At 34.6% G+C, this 17421-nt stretch overlaps 6 protein-coding genes across 6 annotated transcripts; 3 read left to right on the top strand and 3 right to left on the bottom strand.

Moving 5' to 3' along the window:
- Positions 1-881: 881 nt before the first annotated feature.
- PHYBLDRAFT_185599 (hypothetical protein) lies at positions 882-3350 on the bottom strand (the record flags this gene model as incomplete). Its single annotated transcript, XM_018439101.1, has 5 exons — positions 2929-3350; positions 1935-2012; positions 1847-1864; positions 1209-1414; positions 882-1062 (listed from the first exon to the last, which is right to left on the bottom strand). Exons 1-5 carry the CDS (start codon positions 3043-3045, stop codon positions 882-884), a joined length of 600 nt encoding a protein of 199 aa, XP_018295754.1. The 5' UTR covers positions 3046-3350.
- A 2829-nt stretch (positions 3351-6179) lies between these two features.
- Positions 6180-9343, top strand: PHYBLDRAFT_164605 (C2H2-type zinc finger transcription factor; the record flags this gene model as incomplete). Its single annotated transcript, XM_018435045.1, has 5 exons — positions 6180-6345; positions 6422-6460; positions 6573-6752; positions 6834-7243; positions 7940-9343. 5 exons carry the CDS (start codon positions 6180-6182, stop codon positions 9341-9343), a joined length of 2199 nt encoding a protein of 732 aa, XP_018295753.1.
- A 139-nt stretch (positions 9344-9482) lies between these two features.
- PHYBLDRAFT_164604 (hypothetical protein) lies at positions 9483-10611 on the bottom strand (the record flags this gene model as incomplete). The annotated part of the gene is made up of 4 exons (XM_018435044.1): positions 9483-9644; positions 9712-9897; positions 9969-10274; positions 10333-10611. 4 exons carry the CDS (start codon positions 10609-10611, stop codon positions 9483-9485), a joined length of 933 nt encoding a protein of 310 aa, XP_018295752.1.
- Positions 10612-11277: 666 nt separating this feature from the next.
- Positions 11278-11926, top strand: PHYBLDRAFT_164603 (hypothetical protein; the record flags this gene model as incomplete). Its single annotated transcript, XM_018435043.1, has 5 exons — positions 11278-11301; positions 11362-11425; positions 11510-11566; positions 11631-11709; positions 11848-11926. The coding sequence occupies 5 exons, from the start codon at positions 11278-11280 to the stop codon at positions 11924-11926; spliced, it is 303 nt and encodes a 100-aa protein (XP_018295751.1).
- A 2177-nt stretch (positions 11927-14103) lies between these two features.
- On the top strand, positions 14104-15847 carry PHYBLDRAFT_179961 (hypothetical protein; the record flags this gene model as incomplete). The annotated part of the gene is made up of 4 exons (XM_018438239.1): positions 14104-14525; positions 15442-15519; positions 15590-15611; positions 15756-15847. Exons 1-4 carry the CDS (start codon positions 14409-14411, stop codon positions 15845-15847), a joined length of 309 nt encoding a protein of 102 aa, XP_018295750.1. The 5' UTR covers positions 14104-14408.
- Positions 15848-16132: 285 nt separating this feature from the next.
- PHYBLDRAFT_141574 (hypothetical protein) lies at positions 16133-17306 on the bottom strand (the record flags this gene model as incomplete). The annotated part of the gene is made up of 4 exons (XM_018430621.1): positions 16133-16257; positions 16658-16706; positions 16769-16882; positions 17235-17306. 4 exons carry the CDS (start codon positions 17304-17306, stop codon positions 16133-16135), a joined length of 360 nt encoding a protein of 119 aa, XP_018295749.1.
- Positions 17307-17421: the final 115 nt, after the last annotated feature.

The following is a 17421-nucleotide window of genomic DNA, read 5'->3' as shown; positions in this document are numbered from 1 at the left end:
GTGTTATTAATATCTTCCATTGAAACAGCTTTTAGAGAGAAAACCAAGTGCACTTGTCGTTGTGTTTGAGAAAAACAAAAAAGGGGGTTATGGTGGTGACACATGGTGGGTTGGTTATGTAGTGTAAATGTCCAACTCGGTGACAAGAAAATGAATACGGGTAGAAAGACAACTTTATTAAGGAACAAATAGAAAGATTTATCTAACTACTTCGGGCTATTTCTGCACCTACGTTAATACTTCTAAGTTTACTGCGATGAACGATACAAGAAACACTGGTGGATAAAATCCACCATGTCATCTTCCACCCTTAAGATTAGTGTCAATAGCTTCCTCTTTTCCTCTTTGTCAAATGTGTAGATTCGGAGAGGATGACCTCATGTATCTTGCTCTGCTTAACTTGGTCTTCGCTCCATTTTTGCGCCAACATATTCACGATCCATAATTTCCTGGATTTGGCATACAAGATACTTTCGGCCAATACTCTTCTCTTCCCATAAAGCTACTCGCATATGGTGATGATCTTTTGGTTTCTCGCTCGCAGACCCAAGACATGTCCTGATTACAGCACCACCTCGCCACTTACGCCTCTGCTTCAAATGCACGTATCAATCTTCACAAGAGCCGTATTTTATCTGTCGGGTTGCCCTCGCAGTCTCTGAATGAACACAACTTACAGCTTGTAGATTGTTGACGAGCAAGATAGTCGCTCTTCTGGATCCCTTTGCTACCTTGCCTTCTTAGTCATTTCCTTTATCACTCAAGGCAGCTTCTTCTGATCTGGTGATGCTTTGTAAGATACACCTTTTTCATCATTATCTGTCTGATATCAACCCTCTTCTTCATTTCATTTTCCCAATTTTTGAAACAGTCGATTTCGTTCATACATCAATCTTTTCTTTAGCATCTTTGCCGCGAATAACCTCCATCCTTCTAGTTTTGACTTTATTGTGGTAAATCTGATGACTTTTATGGATAATCTTCTGGGTTTTGTATCTTTTACTCCATATGGTTTCCCTTGGTTTTACTTCCTTTTTGCGTGACCCCCCGGATTCGGGATGTCTACAAAATTGTCCAAAACTTGGATACTATTTCTAGACACTTATCTTCTTCCTCCTCCCGTTCACCACACCTTCTTTGCAGAATGTTTCAGAGTATATATGACTATTCACTCTTCTTTCAAACCTTCATAGCTCGTGTTTGGCTACCTCAAAGGATCTTGACTGCACAATTTGCTGACCTGATGATACGCAGTGGCTCTGAAGTTTATCTTTCTGCACTTTTGTCCTCCCTTATGCACCTTACAATATCTGGCTAAGGTAAATTCATCGCAAGGTTTCTTGATGCTCAGTTTTCTATGCTGTGTTTCTACTCCATTCCCACCTCCTACTTGGTCTTTCTTTGAAAATGAAGACTTTTTTTATATAAAACTATTTCTCTTTGTATATATCTTCGAGCTTCCCCACTGGCAGACATTCTAGCACACGAATTTTGGATTTTTCTCTCCAACCTCTGATGGATTTAATATACTGTACAAATTTACCTCCCCACCTCGCCTTGAACCCACTCTAGAGTCTGCTTTTATACTTGGCTAGGTTTTTTTTTTTTACTTCATGGAAACACCACTGAGATTTCGTATCTGATCGAACTCCTTTTTGTTGCCACGAATGTCATCATTAGATATAGTTTTCTGCTTCACTGTTTACACGCCAAAGAAAAACTCAATCAACACTCATTCCCAGTCTAGATATCTAGAGATTTAATATTTTATACTTTCCAAAAACATAAAAACCAAAAAAGCAAGTTTTGACATCTTTTAAATCTTTTGAGCAAGAGTCCCACCTACCAACCAACCAGAGCTTTGCTACATACAAGCAAAAAAAAAAAAAAACTCTGTTGATTTTTTTTGTTGACTAACAAGGAAAATTATATACCTCTGTTCTGGAGTAATTAAGGTCATCAACCTTGGAGATTATCTGCCCTTCAATACTTTGGTAGTGGGCTAGAGTAGGCTGTATTAAGTATTGTTAATCTTGAGTGTGATCAATTGTGACATTTAATTATTCTTGCTATTCCTGTTTGTAGGTCATCCACTACACAGTGATTGGGCTTTTGTTTTTATATGTTGATTAGCTAGTACCAAGCGTTATTTTTCTTAAAAAGAAAATAATTGAGTTTGCTGAATTTGTTTCAATTTTTGAAACAGCCATCTCCTTGTATGCTTCAGAAAGTACGTCAACTACATTAAGGGCGTGTTAATCTTATATAATCAGATGCAACAGCATTACATATTCAATATTATTATCAGTTGAGTGACTAATGTAGGTAGATTGAGTTTCTTATTTTCAATCTTCATACAAAGTCTTTTAAATGTGAATTAGATTAGACAACTATTACGCGTAATTATATTGCAATGTGTAAGATTAAAAGAGGGCCATTCAGTTCTAAAATCAGTCTACTTTGTGTAATGGCACAAATATTCAAAGAACGGGTGTTTTTAGGCGGTACTTATAATCAAGTTCTTTCTACATTTGACTTCTTGTAATTACCGTGTCAAACTTATTCATTACTCATTTTTCATTTTTCATCAACTTAAATGCACAATAAAAGACAGATGTTTTTTGGAGACATGGTTTTAAATAGTTTTTATTTGAAAAAAAAATTGATTTATTAACTTATTAACTTATTGCTACTATTACTATCTACTTTATTTTTCTATACATATAAAAAGGATACAAAGGGTTGTCAAGCTCTTAGTCCCCACACAAGGTGGCTCAATCTCCCCCAGGACGAAAACCTGGCTTGACGGCGAGGGAGGCGGACAGCAGAGTATTATCTCAGACTGAACTCATCACGCTTTTACAAGCGGCACAACTGCAGAGGGGGCCAAGGACTACACGGCATGAAGCACATGTAACACATCTTTACCCGCGCTTCACAGCAATGGCGTCCCGTCCATGACCCATGTCTGATGGCGCCACTTTGGGGCAAAGTACCGGCTGTCGTCACTGTTCTGTGGTCATCGGTTTTCATAGCTACATTCATAGCTAGAAATTCCTAATCGACAGCCGCATTGAAGAAAGAAAGAGAAAAAACGAAAACCAGAAAAAAGGAGTACTTTTATCTTTTTTTTCTTTGCCACTCAAAAGAAAAAAATAGATGGGGCTATCCCAAAAAAGAGACATTCCGTATGATTCCTAAAAGATTTTCATGCATAATCAGTCCATCAATCAATAGCCTAACATAACAACAGAAAGCCACCTTTGTAATTTGCAGAGAGTATCCTATCCGTCACTATATTATATACACTATACCGTCTGTAGCATAAAATACAAGAGGTTATGTTTGATGTTAATGCTGACAGTAATTTTGATAGCATTTCTGGGTGGAGTCATTTAGCAAAGAGAAAAAAAAAAGGTATAGTAAATAGTTTTATAAAGAAACACAATTCAAGCAGCTATCTAACTTTGGGGTATACTTTTCTATGAAATAGTTTTTCATTGAGAGAGATTAAAGCATACCAATATAATTTAACACAGAGACTTGAAAAAAGACAAACATTTGAAGACTATATAGAGAGTAGGCAAATGTCAAATACTTGACACATATAAAAAATATGCATATATGATTATAAACTCTTATAAGCTATAAGTAGTCAATAAAATTAAAAAAGATATCTTTTTCTGATTATGCTAACATATAAACACATAAATACATCTATAAAATAGTGTAAGTAAGTTAAGTCTAGTTGCTGAATGCCTATGACCAAGTAGACTTGTGCTATTATAGGTTATCAGAATAAGCTATAAGAAAAATATATAAAAGAAAGAGCAAAATAATAAAGAAATATAAAGTAGAAGGAGACAAAAAAGTAATGATATAGTAAATAGAGTGAGAGAGAAATAGAAATATATAAGAGCATCTCAAACAGTCAGCTAACTTTTATTTTTTGTAAAAACAAACATCTCTAAGTTAGTAAAGAAAAAAGCTACTTCACCTAACAGTTCAATTTTTTTTTTGGAAATAAATTTTGAGAACATTTTTAGTTAAAACTTTTAAATCCCTGTCAAATTTAGCAGAGAGATAAAATTTAAAGCATCTTCAGCAGTGAGATAACTTTTATTTATTTAAAGTTAAATACTGGTAGTTTATCTAAATAAAAGATCAATTTTTCCAGCAGTTCAATTTATTTTTTTCTTTAAATAAATTTTGAGAGCGTTTTCATTAATAAATTTTATCTTCCTATTAAATTTAATAGGAAGATAAAGAAAAAAAACTGTCTTTTATATTTAAAGTGTATTTAATCGAACTGCTGGGAGGACAAACTTTAGCTAAATCTTTAAATTTAATGTAAAAGTGGAGATAAAGTGCACTGCTGAAAATAATCTTAAAATCAACATAGAAGTTTAACTAGATTAATTAGAATTTTTTTTGCTCAATCAAAAAGGAAACAGTATTACCCATTTAAGATTCTGTATAAAGAAAGGACAATAAAAATAGAAAAAAAAGAAAAAAAAGATTATTTATAAGTAAAATCAACTAATTGATCTTGATGAAGAGGGAAAGGACATATTATTTCTGCTATTATTTGATATCTGATATGGAATACATAAAAGAGTTCAGGAACAGCTCACAATTTTTTTTAAGATTTTTTATGCAATATATACTGTAGATAAGATAACTTTCAATAAGGTAATTCGATTTAACTTATATTATTTTCAAACATAATATAATATTCTCAGTCTACTTATTGTTTCAATCTTTTGAAACACAAATATCACAGTTCTGCCTTGTCTTTAACATAAGAACACTAAGAAAAACTTGTATAATCAAACAAATTACCCATATTACTTCATATTAGACAACCAACATTCTTTGTCATGCATTTAGAGTGACTAATATTTTTGTCTTTTTCTAAATACTTGATAACATCTGATGTTTGTTATTTTATGATATTGTGGTCCTTCTTATTTTTAAACTCGACAATAACTTCTTTTTATTTTCTTCAAAAGTTCACTTATTTTCAAGATCTCTTTACAAAAACAAAACAAAAAGAATCTCATTTTTTACAGTCTTACTTTTTTACTCTTTCAGTTTTTTAATAACAGGAGTTTTCATATTTAATGGGCTTTATAAAATGTCTTTCTTACTAGAACCAATACTCTACATATTCAAAACATCAGAAGTAATAGAATCATTTTATGCAAACAAGATATTCTAACAGATCAAGTCATATTTGAACTTTGTTTATATATTGAAACTTGATATTATCTTTTATTATACAAATTGTCTGGTCAAGAACAAGTACTGTCTGCTTCAAAGTTTTTATAAAACAATAATTAAGACATTAATTTCATCCAATAAAGTATTGATTGTATTAAATCATTGTATTTCTGTAATCTAAAAACTTATCTTTAGTATCTCAATGTATTTGCCTACATTCTCAAAGCCCAAATCTAAAGAAATGTATTTTGTTTTGCTCAGAAGCCTGAGGATCACTTTTTATTTATCTAGTAGAGGTACCTTTGAAATTAACAAGGTTGCTTATAATATGCTTTTCATAATTCTCTTTACAGCTTAACTATCTATTGGAGAATCAAATCAATTCTGGAGCTTTGTTTTTGTAATCACTTGTCTATATATACACTGGAAAAACCGCCCTGATTAACAATGTGGCCAGGTTGGTAAACACATGTGTAGAAATAGTGATTTTTTTCAACTCAGTGTGTTTTTTGAAGTTCAGGTCAAAGATGTAGTTTTAGTTGGTTTCATTGGCTAACAGAATTTTAGAATATCAGTCTGGTACGGAAGGCTAAATTCACATACAGAGACCTATCATAATTCTCATTCTACCACCCCTTTTTTTTATTCCTACTATTTTCTGGATTTACTCTCGCAATAATCTATTTATAAACTCATAGTAGAAAAATATATGTCTTTTACACACAACAGGCATTCTTGAAAACATTTGAATAAAGACTATGAATTGATAATATCATAATTGTCATGTCTCTTTCTATATTTAATAATATAGAAAAGAACTTGTTAGAAGAATTTAATTAAACAACTATAAAATATAGTGCTTTTTTTTTTTATTATAAAGTCGGTGCAAATAAAGTATATTTTACGCTTGTTCCTCTTTTTATTTTCAATAAATCATATCAAACAAAACACATAAAATGCCTTCTATCCCCCACCGCCGTAATGTTGTCTGCCGTTGTGCTCAATGTAGCAGAAATTCACAGGGATACTCATTGGTGACAAGCAGAACCGCTGAGCGCCATATTAGAAAAGATGAGCTTGAGAGAATCGAGAGACTGGATATGGCTGAAAGATTGGCAAATAGTATGTTATATTCAGGGTTTATTTTTCGATTACTGAGTAATAACTTCTTTATTTTTTTAATTTTAATGAAACACAGCTGTGCAAGAAGAACAAATGATGGACGTTGATACCCAATGTAAGAAAAGAAAAGAAAAAAAAATATTTGAAAACCAGTAGAGACAATAAGCTAAACTAATCTATATTTGTATATATCCCGACCTGTCAATCTGAATCCATCGAAAAAATAGACGATCAGGCCGACTCACCTGATTCGAATGCCGCCACGATGGCTGACAATGTCTCGGTAGACGATGAGATCAGCGAGGTCAATGGCAATGACTCTGACATTGAAAGAGACATAAACTCTGACTCTGGCAGTGGTGAAGAAGAAGGTGTCGAGACAGACGTTGAAGAGTTTGTTAATGAAGGTCAGTCATAAATGATTTTGTTTTCTTAAAAACAGACCTAAAGAAAATTTGTTCTAATTTATTTTTGTTAATTTTAAATAGACCCATTTGATGCTCCTAACATGCCTGAAAACCCTGTCCATCGGTTCATTGCTACCTTTGCCGTTCTTTTTATCTCACGTTATGTTGTTAACAAAGGTGCCGCCGTATTGATTGAATTTATCAATCAGTTACTCAAGATCTACGGCGAAGATTTCCAATTACCAACAAGTCTTATTGGCCTGCAAAGAATGACTGGTTTTTCCAATTACGCCAATGGTATCAAGAAGTCTGTTGTATGTGAAGACTGCCACAAGGTTTACGAACAAGATGTGCCTCTCCCTACTCATTGCGACTTCAAAAAGCATGGTTCTCAATCAGCATGCAATTGTGAATTGATGAAGGTTTCATCTTCTGGTGCCATGGTAGCCAAGCGATCATACGTCTACAACTCTATCCAGAGATCATTACAAGTTTTCTTTCTTCGTTCTGGGTTCGAGCAAAAAATCAGACAATGGAACAAAGAGCTTAAGGTCGTAGATACACTATGCGACGTCTATGATGGTGCTATGTGGAAGGAGCTAAAGGACCAAAGTGGCGTATCGTTTGTGGATGAACCTCGTTCATTGATGCTAACAATGAACATCGACTGGTTCCAGCCATTTGATGGCGTTACATATTCAACTGGAGCTATCTACCTTGCGATAAATAACTTGCCTCGTGAGGAAAGATTTAAGCCTGAAAATGTCATCCTTGTTGGTTTGATGCCTGGTCCTAAGGAGCCAAAGACCGAAGAGATCAACCACTATTTAAAGCCAATAGTCGATGAATTGCTGCAGTTGTTTACGGGGATAACCATCCCGACCTTTGAGTGCCCAGCCGGTGTTAATGTACGTGCCGCGTTACATATGGTTGCCTGTGACATCCCCGCCGCCAGGAAGACCAGTGGATTCACCGCCCACAACAGTACTTGTGCATGCCCCAGATGTGTGAGGCAGTTTACCAGGTTACCAAGCACCAATCAGGTCGACTTCAGTGGGTTCGACTATTCGACGTGGAAAATCCGTAGCGGTCTGGAAAACAGGTTGCATGCTGAGGAGTGGAAGAGTGCCAGTACGCCCTCAGAAAGGCATCAGTTGGAAATCGAAAATGGTGTTCGATGGTCGCAGCTGCATCGCCTTGGATACTTTGATCTAGTACGTGGAACGATCATCGATCCCATGCATAATTTATTCCTGGGGACACCAAAGAGAATGATGGAGCGGTGGATAAAAGAAGGACTGATAGACGATAGAAAGCTAGCTACGATGCAAACAATGGCAGAGACAATGGTGGTGCCAATGGATTACGTGGTGTTGAAATCAAAGATCGGAAAGGGCTTTCCATACATGAAAGCTGATGAATGGAAGTCCTGGGTGCTAGTGTATTCGCCTATCTTGTTGAAGGCCGTCCTGCCAATTGAAATGTTCAGAAATTGGATCAGTTTTGTTGATGCCTGCCGCCAATTAGTAAAGCCAAGCATCACGTTCTCTGACATTGATGACGGCCATAAATTTCTTCAAGAATTCTGTACTGAGTGCCAGCGTATTTACACTCCAACTATTCTCACCTGTAACATGCATTTACATCTCCATCTTCGCGAGACCATCCGTGATTTTGGACCAGTATATGGATATTGGCTCTTCGGGTTTGAGCGATATAATGGTCTGCTAAAGAACGTGAATACGAACAGAAAAGATTCCTTTGAGGTTACATACATGAATAGTTTCGTCCAAGATACATTCAAAGGTGATTTCGTTCATGCTGCTCTCACATGCCCAAGCCAAGTACCGTTTCTTCCTCTTCTCGCCAAGCTTACTGCCACAGCTCAACCCTCCACTTCAAAAAATACAATAACTTTTCCCCAGCGCCCGTTCAGACTATCAGCCTTCATCCAAGCATACTCAAACCCTTCTCTTCCAGTCCTTGGCAATGAACCTCTTCCTCCATCCGCATTTCCTCTCCATATCGAACCCCCATCAGCAATGAGTGATGTCGACTATCCTCATTTGCTTGATTACTATAAAGTCGCATACTGCATGCCAAATCTTGAAGGTTACCAGCATCCCTCCTCTCCATTCTCCTTTGTCGACAACCAAATCATAAAGTTGAAATCAATCAATTTGCTTGGTCAGGTTTACAAAGGCTGCAAATATGCTTCTGGTCGCGGCTCATTTGTTCAATCTCTGTTCCTTGGAAGTCAAGGCAATAATTGGTTGGCATACACTGGCCAAATTCAGTATCTGTTCTTGCACTCTTTCACTCCACCAGCAGACAACACAGAGCTCCAAACACGTGTCGTTTATCAAGATAAACACGTGTTTGCGTTTGTTAAGTGGTTCCAGATTGAGCATGACCGTTCAAGAGAGTTGGAAAGTGTTGACATCTGCAGTGCAGATTTTATTGCGTGTGATTTTGAATGCATCTTGCCAGTACATCGAATATCATCAGTTGTTGCAACATGTGATTATAAAACCAGCACAAATAATAAGAAAATACTTGTCAACGCTTTACCACACAAACAATACAATTAATATTTAATACATTTCTTTTTTAATAAAAAATTTCAATACATAAGCTAATGTAGTCTTATTATATATGTTGCGAACAATACATATGTGTTAAGAAATTTTGAGAGTAAAAGAAAAAAAAACGACGAAAAATGAGTTTTATTTATGACCCATATTTAAGAGCCCATTGAGGTAGAGCAGGATCTAAATCAATTGGGACTGTTGATTCCACTGTTCTACCATAAACTCTCTTAAGCAGTTGGCGGGAATTTGCACCCAATTGCTTAACAACAAACGAGTCAACCTCCGTAATGAATTTGTTAAGCTAAGTAATAAACATATATTAACATTCAGCCTGGCATCATTCAAAAAAGAAAACTGTTAGGTTTTACCTCGTCACTTCTCCAACTTGGGCGAGCAACACGAATCTCATTTCTTGGCTGAGAGGGGGACATATCATCGTCTGATTCGCCTTCAGACATGACCGACTTTTGGATCAGTCCAGAGCAGTTTCGACCCATCTTGAGATCAATGTCAGCCTTGTAAGCATCATAAGCAAGGCGACGGCGAGTGTAGTTCTAAAGGAAAAAGACAATACAATTAATATTCTAATTGTTATTATTTAGCATAAATTGAAAATATAGTTTACATCAGTTTCACGGCCAGATCTTCTTGAATTAGTATTCAAGGCTCGTCTTGTTTCCGGAAGTTCCCTTTGCTGGCGACGTCTACTACAGAAGTTTGTATATATACACTTACGAAGGTCGCGTGTCCTCATATCAGTGCCAGCAAACTTCTTTTCCAAGTAATACAAGAGTTGTTTGACTAACTCTCTGTTTGGAGAGCGATCAAAACGAACATCAACTGCCCACTTTGGTTTTATGGCGTTCGCTTGGATTTCTGCCTGGTCTCTTGATTTTAGCTTTGGGTTCCACATATAACCATGAATGTATCCCTATTATATTTTAATTAGCAACAAGATTGGCAAGTGTCTTTTGTATCTTTATACTTACAAATACAGCGTTAGTATCACTTGATTCGGTGATGGGAAGGGCAGCAGAAGTGGATGCAACATTAGTGGGCACATGCGCAGATGCTGGGAGGGCAGACAAGGCATCAATGCCATTAATGGCGGTTGCGTTACCGGTGATCACTACACCGATTCTTGTATCCATCAATGTGATTTTATCCTTCATGGCCTTCATCTCTTCTTTCATCGCATTCAAAGCTTGTAGCAACTGGACATCAGTGCTAGCAAGAGAAGGAGCAAGTCTGCGGTTGGGGGTAGGCATTATCTGTAATACATTATAATATTTTCAATTGTTAATATTAGTTCTTTTTCTTTTTTATTCTCTTTTGTAAGAGACAATCCATCTATTTTGTTATGTAAATTACAATAAATTCGCAACGTAGATTTGTTGAGATGATATAATCAAGAGTGAGTGACATTGAATTGCAAGTAGAAATATTAAGTATTTATAGGCGGTAGTGATGCTTCAGGAACACTTCAAAGACAACTTCTTGAAACACTGAGATGCAAATCGGCCTTGATACATTTTTTGGCCTCAATTGATCACCTCTTTTCAGTTTTTTTTGCTATCATTTATTGGATAAGCTTTTCGGTATTTTGTTTCAAACGCGGAAAAAAAATTTACGTCTTTTTCTTTCTTCTTTTCTGCTCCTTTCCTCTTTTCCAACGTTTGTCATTATTATATTAGTGGCTTTTTTTTTGGTAACATACTTCTTTATTAAATACTTTTTTATAAACAATAAAAATTAATACATTCTTTTATTATCATAATAGATACTCGTTTGCTCTCATTTAAATGCATTCATTTCACAATCGCTGTCCAGATTAACAAAGGTCAATATTATATTTTGCGAAATTGACATCTATAAAAATCCTTCTGACTTGTTTTTTTTATTACAGACTTGATCATCAAGAATAACTGCTACAAATGAATTTGGTTAAAAACATCAAGGTAGTATATATATATATATTATTTTGACATGTATCTTACTAAAATGAAGTCTTATTATAGATGAACACTGTTGATCCCGTCTTTGATTTCCCTTACATTATACAGCTGGAAATGACATTACATGGTAAGGATCACTACTTTATTTTTTATTTTAGTTATATTAATATTATAATGTGTTAACATAAAATATTATTATTTTTCACTAGAGTTCTATCAAGTGTTTACAAAGACAATCTATCTCTGTTAATATATATTCTTGCTACTGGTATGTAAATTATTTATTATTTTATTCGATTCACAAAAATTAATGTTTTTCGTTGTTTTTATAGTGAAAGATATCATAAGGAACGCCATGGATTATCAATATCAACATCTATTTTTTGCTCGCTCTTTTCCAATATTTACAATGTAAGTATAAAAGTGTACACAAAATGTAAAAGCATACTACATTAAATGTAGTACCCAGCACACAGCTAATAATTTTTCTATGCTTCTTAAAGACTGTTGTATTTCAACAAACAGTCTGTTTTTTTTTTATATTTTCAGGTATTTCTTTTCTGTAGATAATTATTCTATTCAAACAGTATCAAGCAGACCAGTAGAAGCAATAACGGATATCCAATAAATCAATACTATAAGATTGTTATAGTTCTAGAAACATTCTGTTCTTTCCAAATAAATACTATTATAAACTTTTACCAATAAAACAATTTCTGAAATTAAAATAAAAACGATTGAACTATACTATGGTTCAGAATCCAAAGAATTGCTCAAGTATTGAATTTAATTGGATATAAAAGATAACGAAGAGGTGTAATGTTGAACTATACTACTGTGTCAAGATCGAAAATAAATATATTATCCACCTTTAAAGCTCCATATAAAACATATAAAAATAAAACCTTGGTTTCAAAAAACTCTTTTCAATATCCCAAGTCAGATCAACACACCGAAAGTGCTAAAGAACTATATCCCCGTCATTTTTATTTGACCCCACACATGTGTATAGCTGGTCATGGCACATGGTGCTAAGACGAACTTGTTACATGGTGATATGTATCTGGACTCAATGTTAAACCTCGTCTTGACACCTGAGTAACTACGCCTTTACACATACGTATGTCAGGTCATTTTTCCAGTGATAAGCAGAAATAATATTGAGCTTTAAAAGAGTCAAGCTAAGTTTCACTTTCATTCTATTATAAGTTGTATAGCTTACATCATTTTTAAGCTTTTCTTTTGTAAGCTACAAGCTTAGCATTTCTTTTTTTTAAAAAAAAATATTGTTTACTATACAGCTAAATAGTATAACAGCTTTGTGTTTTTTGAGAACACAACATCAAATATATTTATTGATTGAGAGCATTTGTCTATTAGAAAAAAGAATATTTGATTGCCTGTTTCCTAAAACAACTTTCTTAAATTGTTTAAAAAAACATATAGGAGTCTGTTTGCTTAGTGATAATTCAAGAAAATACAATTGAAAAGAACATAAGACTCTTCTCTTCAAGGCTATATACAATTGTCATTCAAATAATAGGCATCCATAAGCTATTGGTCAAGTATGTTGTATCTATGACTATATTTTCAGAGAGATAATAGACTATTTCCAGAATTTTCAATAGGTTAAAAAGAATTTTTCCAAAACGTTTGCTCAAATTTACTCTATAACAAACTTGATAACTCTTTAGTTTATTATCTTGAAAATCAAAAGCCGAAAAACTAGCAAACAAATTCTTTATATTGTTAATATTACTAATGACATGCATGTGTTGTCAAAATTTCAGCTGGTCCAAGCATATTTTATCTTTCAAAATCTTTATTATATTAATTATGTAAACAGGTTCATCATGTCATAAGCTTGAAAACAAGATGATTGTTACAGCTGATATAGTAATCAATTGAAAATCATAAGACTTTTAACAATGCGTCTCATCATTCTTTAGAGAGTCTCTAACAGTCACTTTTATCTCAACTTTTATGTCAAATTTAAAACTCTAGTTAAAAGTAGTAAGCTCAACAGCTCAATTTATATTATTTTACAAAAAAATTATGGCTCTAAATTTTATCTCTCTGCTAAATTTGACAGGGATTTAAAAGTTTTAACTAAAAATGTTCTCAAAATTTATTTCCAAAAAAAAAATTGAACTGTTAGGTGAAGTAGCTTTTTTCTTTACTAACTTAGAGATGTTTGTTTTTACAAAAAATAAAAGTTAGCTGACTGTTTGAGATGCTCTTATATATTTCTATTTCTCTCTCACTCTATTTACTATATCATTACTTTTTTGTCTCCTTCTACTTTATATTTCTTTATTATTTTGCTCTTTCTTTTATATATTTTTCTTATAGCTTATTCTGATAACCTATAATAGCACAAGTCTACTTGGTCATAGGCATTCAGCAACTAGACTTAACTTACTTACACTATTTTATAGATGTATTTATGTGTTTATATGTTAGCATAATCAGAAAAAGATATCTTTTTTAATTTTATTGACTACTTATAGCTTATAAGAGTTTATAATCATATATGCATATTTTTTATATGTGTCAAGTATTTGACATTTGCCTACTCTCTATATAGTCTTCAAATGTTTGTCTTTTTTCAAGTCTCTGTGTTAAATTATATTGGTATGCTTTAATCTCTCTCAATGAAAAACTATTTCATAGAAAAGTATACCCCAAAGTTAGATAGCTGCTTGAATTGTGTTTCTTTATAAAACTATTTACTATACCTTTTTTTTTTCTCTTTGCTAAATGACTCCACCCAGAAATGCTATCAAAATTACTGTCAGCATTAACATCAAACATAACCTCTTGTATTTTATGCTACAGACGGTATAGTGTATATAATATAGTGACGGATAGGATACTCTCTGCAAATTACAAAGGTGGCTTTCTGTTGTTATGTTAGGCTATTGATTGATGGACTGATTATGCATGAAAATCTTTTAGGAATCATACGGAATGTCTCTTTTTTGGGATAGCCCCATCTATTTTTTTCTTTTGAGTGGCAAAGAAAAAAAAGATAAAAGTACTCCTTTTTTCTGGTTTTCGTTTTTTCTCTTTCTTTCTTCAATGCGGCTGTCGATTAGGAATTTCTAGCTATGAATGTAGCTATGAAAACCGATGACCACAGAACAGTGACGACAGCCGGTACTTTGCCCCAAAGTGGCGCCATCAGACATGGGTCATGGACGGGACGCCATTGCTGTGAAGCGCGGGTAAAGATGTGTTACATGTGCTTCATGCCGTGTAGTCCTTGGCCCCCTCTGCAGTTGTGCCGCTTGTAAAAGCGTGATGAGTTCAGTCTGAGATAATACTCTGCTGTCCGCCTCCCTCGCCGTCAAGCCAGGTTTTCGTCCTGGGGGAGATTGAGCCACCTTGTGTGGGGACTAAGAGCTTGACAACCCTTTGTATCCTTTTTATATGTATAGAAAAATAAAGTAGATAGTAATAGTAGCAATAAGTTAATAAGTTAATAAATCAATTTTTTTTTCAAATAAAAACTATTTAAAACCATGTCTCCAAAAAACATCTGTCTTTTATTGTGCATTTAAGTTGATGAAAAATGAAAAATGAGTAATGAATAAGTTTGACACGGTAATTACAAGAAGTCAAATGTAGAAAGAACTTGATTATAAGTACCGCCTAAAAACACCCGTTCTTTGAATATTTGTGCCATTACACAAAGTAGACTGATTTTAGAACTGAATGGCCCTCTTTTAATCTTACACATTGCAATATAATTACGCGTAATAGTTGTCTAATCTAATTCACATTTAAAAGACTTTGTATGAAGATTGAAAATAAGAAACTCAATCTACCTACATTAGTCACTCAACTGATAATAATATTGAATATGTAATGCTGTTGCATCTGATTATATAAGATTAACACGCCCTTAATGTAGTTGACGTACTTTCTGAAGCATACAAGGAGATGGCTGTTTCAAAAATTGAAACAAATTCAGCAAACTCAATTATTTTCTTTTTAAGAAAAATAACGCTTGGTACTAGCTAATCAACATATAAAAACAAAAGCCCAATCACTGTGTAGTGGATGACCTACAAACAGAAATAGCAAGAATAATTAAATGTCACAATTGATCACACTCAAGATTAACAATACTTAATACAGCCTACTCTAGCCCACTACCAAAGTATTGAAGGGCAGATAATCTCCAAGGTTGATGACCTTAATTACTCCAGAACAGAGGTATATAATTTTCCTTGTTAGTCAACAAAAAAAATCAACAGAGTTTTTTTTTTTTTTTGCTTGTATGTAGCAAAGCTCTGGTTGGTTGGTAGGTGGGACTCTTGCTCAAAAGATTTAAAAGGTGTCAAAACTTGCTTTTTTGGTTTTTATGTTTTTGGAAAGTATAAAATATTAAATCTCTAGATATCTAGACTGGGAATGAGTGTTGATTGAGTTTTTCTTTGGCGTGTAAACAGTGAAGCAGAAAACTATATCTAATGATGACATTCGTGGCAACAAAAAGGAGTTCGATCAGATACGAAATCTCAGTGGTGTTTCCATGAAGTAAAAAAAAAACCTAGCCAAGTATAAAAGCAGACTCTAGAGTGGGTTCAAGGCGAGGTGGGGAGGTAAATTTGTACAGTATATTAAATCCATCAGAGGTTGGAGAGAAAAATCCAAAATTCGTGTGCTAGAATGTCTGCCAGTGGGGAAGCTCGAAGATATATACAAAGAGAAATAGTTTTATATAAAAAAGTCTTCATTTTCAAAGAAAGACCAAGTAGGAGGTGGGAATGGAGTAGAAACACAGCATAGAAAACTGAGCATCAAGAAACCTTGCGATGAATTTACCTTAGCCAGATATTGTAAGGTGCATAAGGGAGGACAAAAGTGCAGAAAGATAAACTTCAGAGCCACTGCGTATCATCAGGTCAGCAAATTGTGCAGTCAAGATCCTTTGAGGTAGCCAAACACGAGCTATGAAGGTTTGAAAGAAGAGTGAATAGTCATATATACTCTGAAACATTCTGCAAAGAATGTGTGGTGAACGGGAGGAGGAAGAAGATAAGTGTCTAGAAATAGTATCCAAGTTTTGGACAATTTTGTAGACATCCCGAATCCGGGGGGTCACGCAAAAAGGAAGTAAAACCAAGGGAAACCATATGGAGTAAAAGATACAAAACCCAGAAGATTATCCATAAAAGTCATCAGATTTACCACAATAAAGTCAAAACTAGAAGGATGGAGGTTATTCGCGGCAAAGATGCTAAAGAAAAGATTGATGTATGAACGAAATCGACTGTTTCAAAAATTGGGAAAATGAAATGAAGAAGAGGGTTGATATCAGACAGATAATGATGAAAAAGGTGTATCTTACAAAGCATCACCAGATCAGAAGAAGCTGCCTTGAGTGATAAAGGAAATGACTAAGAAGGCAAGGTAGCAAAGGGATCCAGAAGAGCGACTATCTTGCTCGTCAACAATCTACAAGCTGTAAGTTGTGTTCATTCAGAGACTGCGAGGGCAACCCGACAGATAAAATACGGCTCTTGTGAAGATTGATACGTGCATTTGAAGCAGAGGCGTAAGTGGCGAGGTGGTGCTGTAATCAGGACATGTCTTGGGTCTGCGAGCGAGAAACCAAAAGATCATCACCATATGTGAGTAGCTTTATGGGAAGAGAAGAGTATTGGCCGAAAGTATCTTGTATGCCAAATCCAGGAAATTATGGATCGTGAATATGTTGGCGCAAAAATGGAGCGAAGACCAAGTTAAGCAGAGCAAGATACATGAGGTCATCCTCTCCGAATCCACACATTTGACAAAGAGGAAAAGAGGAAGCTATTGACGTTAATCTTAAGGTTGTAAGAAAAGGAAAAACTTGAAGCGCAGATTATAATGGAAGAAGGGAAACTGCATCGGGCTAGAATTTGTTTGAGATAGTCAGAATTAACCTGATCATAAGCTTTCTCCTGATACAAGAGAAGACCGATTCCGGAATGACCAGTGGAATTGACATGGCTCATAACTAGCTTTGTGAGTATACCATTATCAGTAAGAAAATATATCGCAAAAGAGTTTGGTTTGGTACGGGGATACAATTGATCTAACATCTCTGGCCACGCGGCCGTTAAGAAGACT

The sequence above is a fragment of the Phycomyces blakesleeanus genome (assembly GCF_001638985.1).
Source record: "Phycomyces blakesleeanus NRRL 1555(-) unplaced genomic scaffold PHYBLscaffold_4, whole genome shotgun sequence".
Lineage (NCBI taxonomy): Eukaryota > Fungi > Mucoromycota > Mucoromycetes > Mucorales > Phycomycetaceae > Phycomyces > Phycomyces blakesleeanus.
This window is presented reverse-complemented; position numbering and strand designations above follow the sequence as displayed.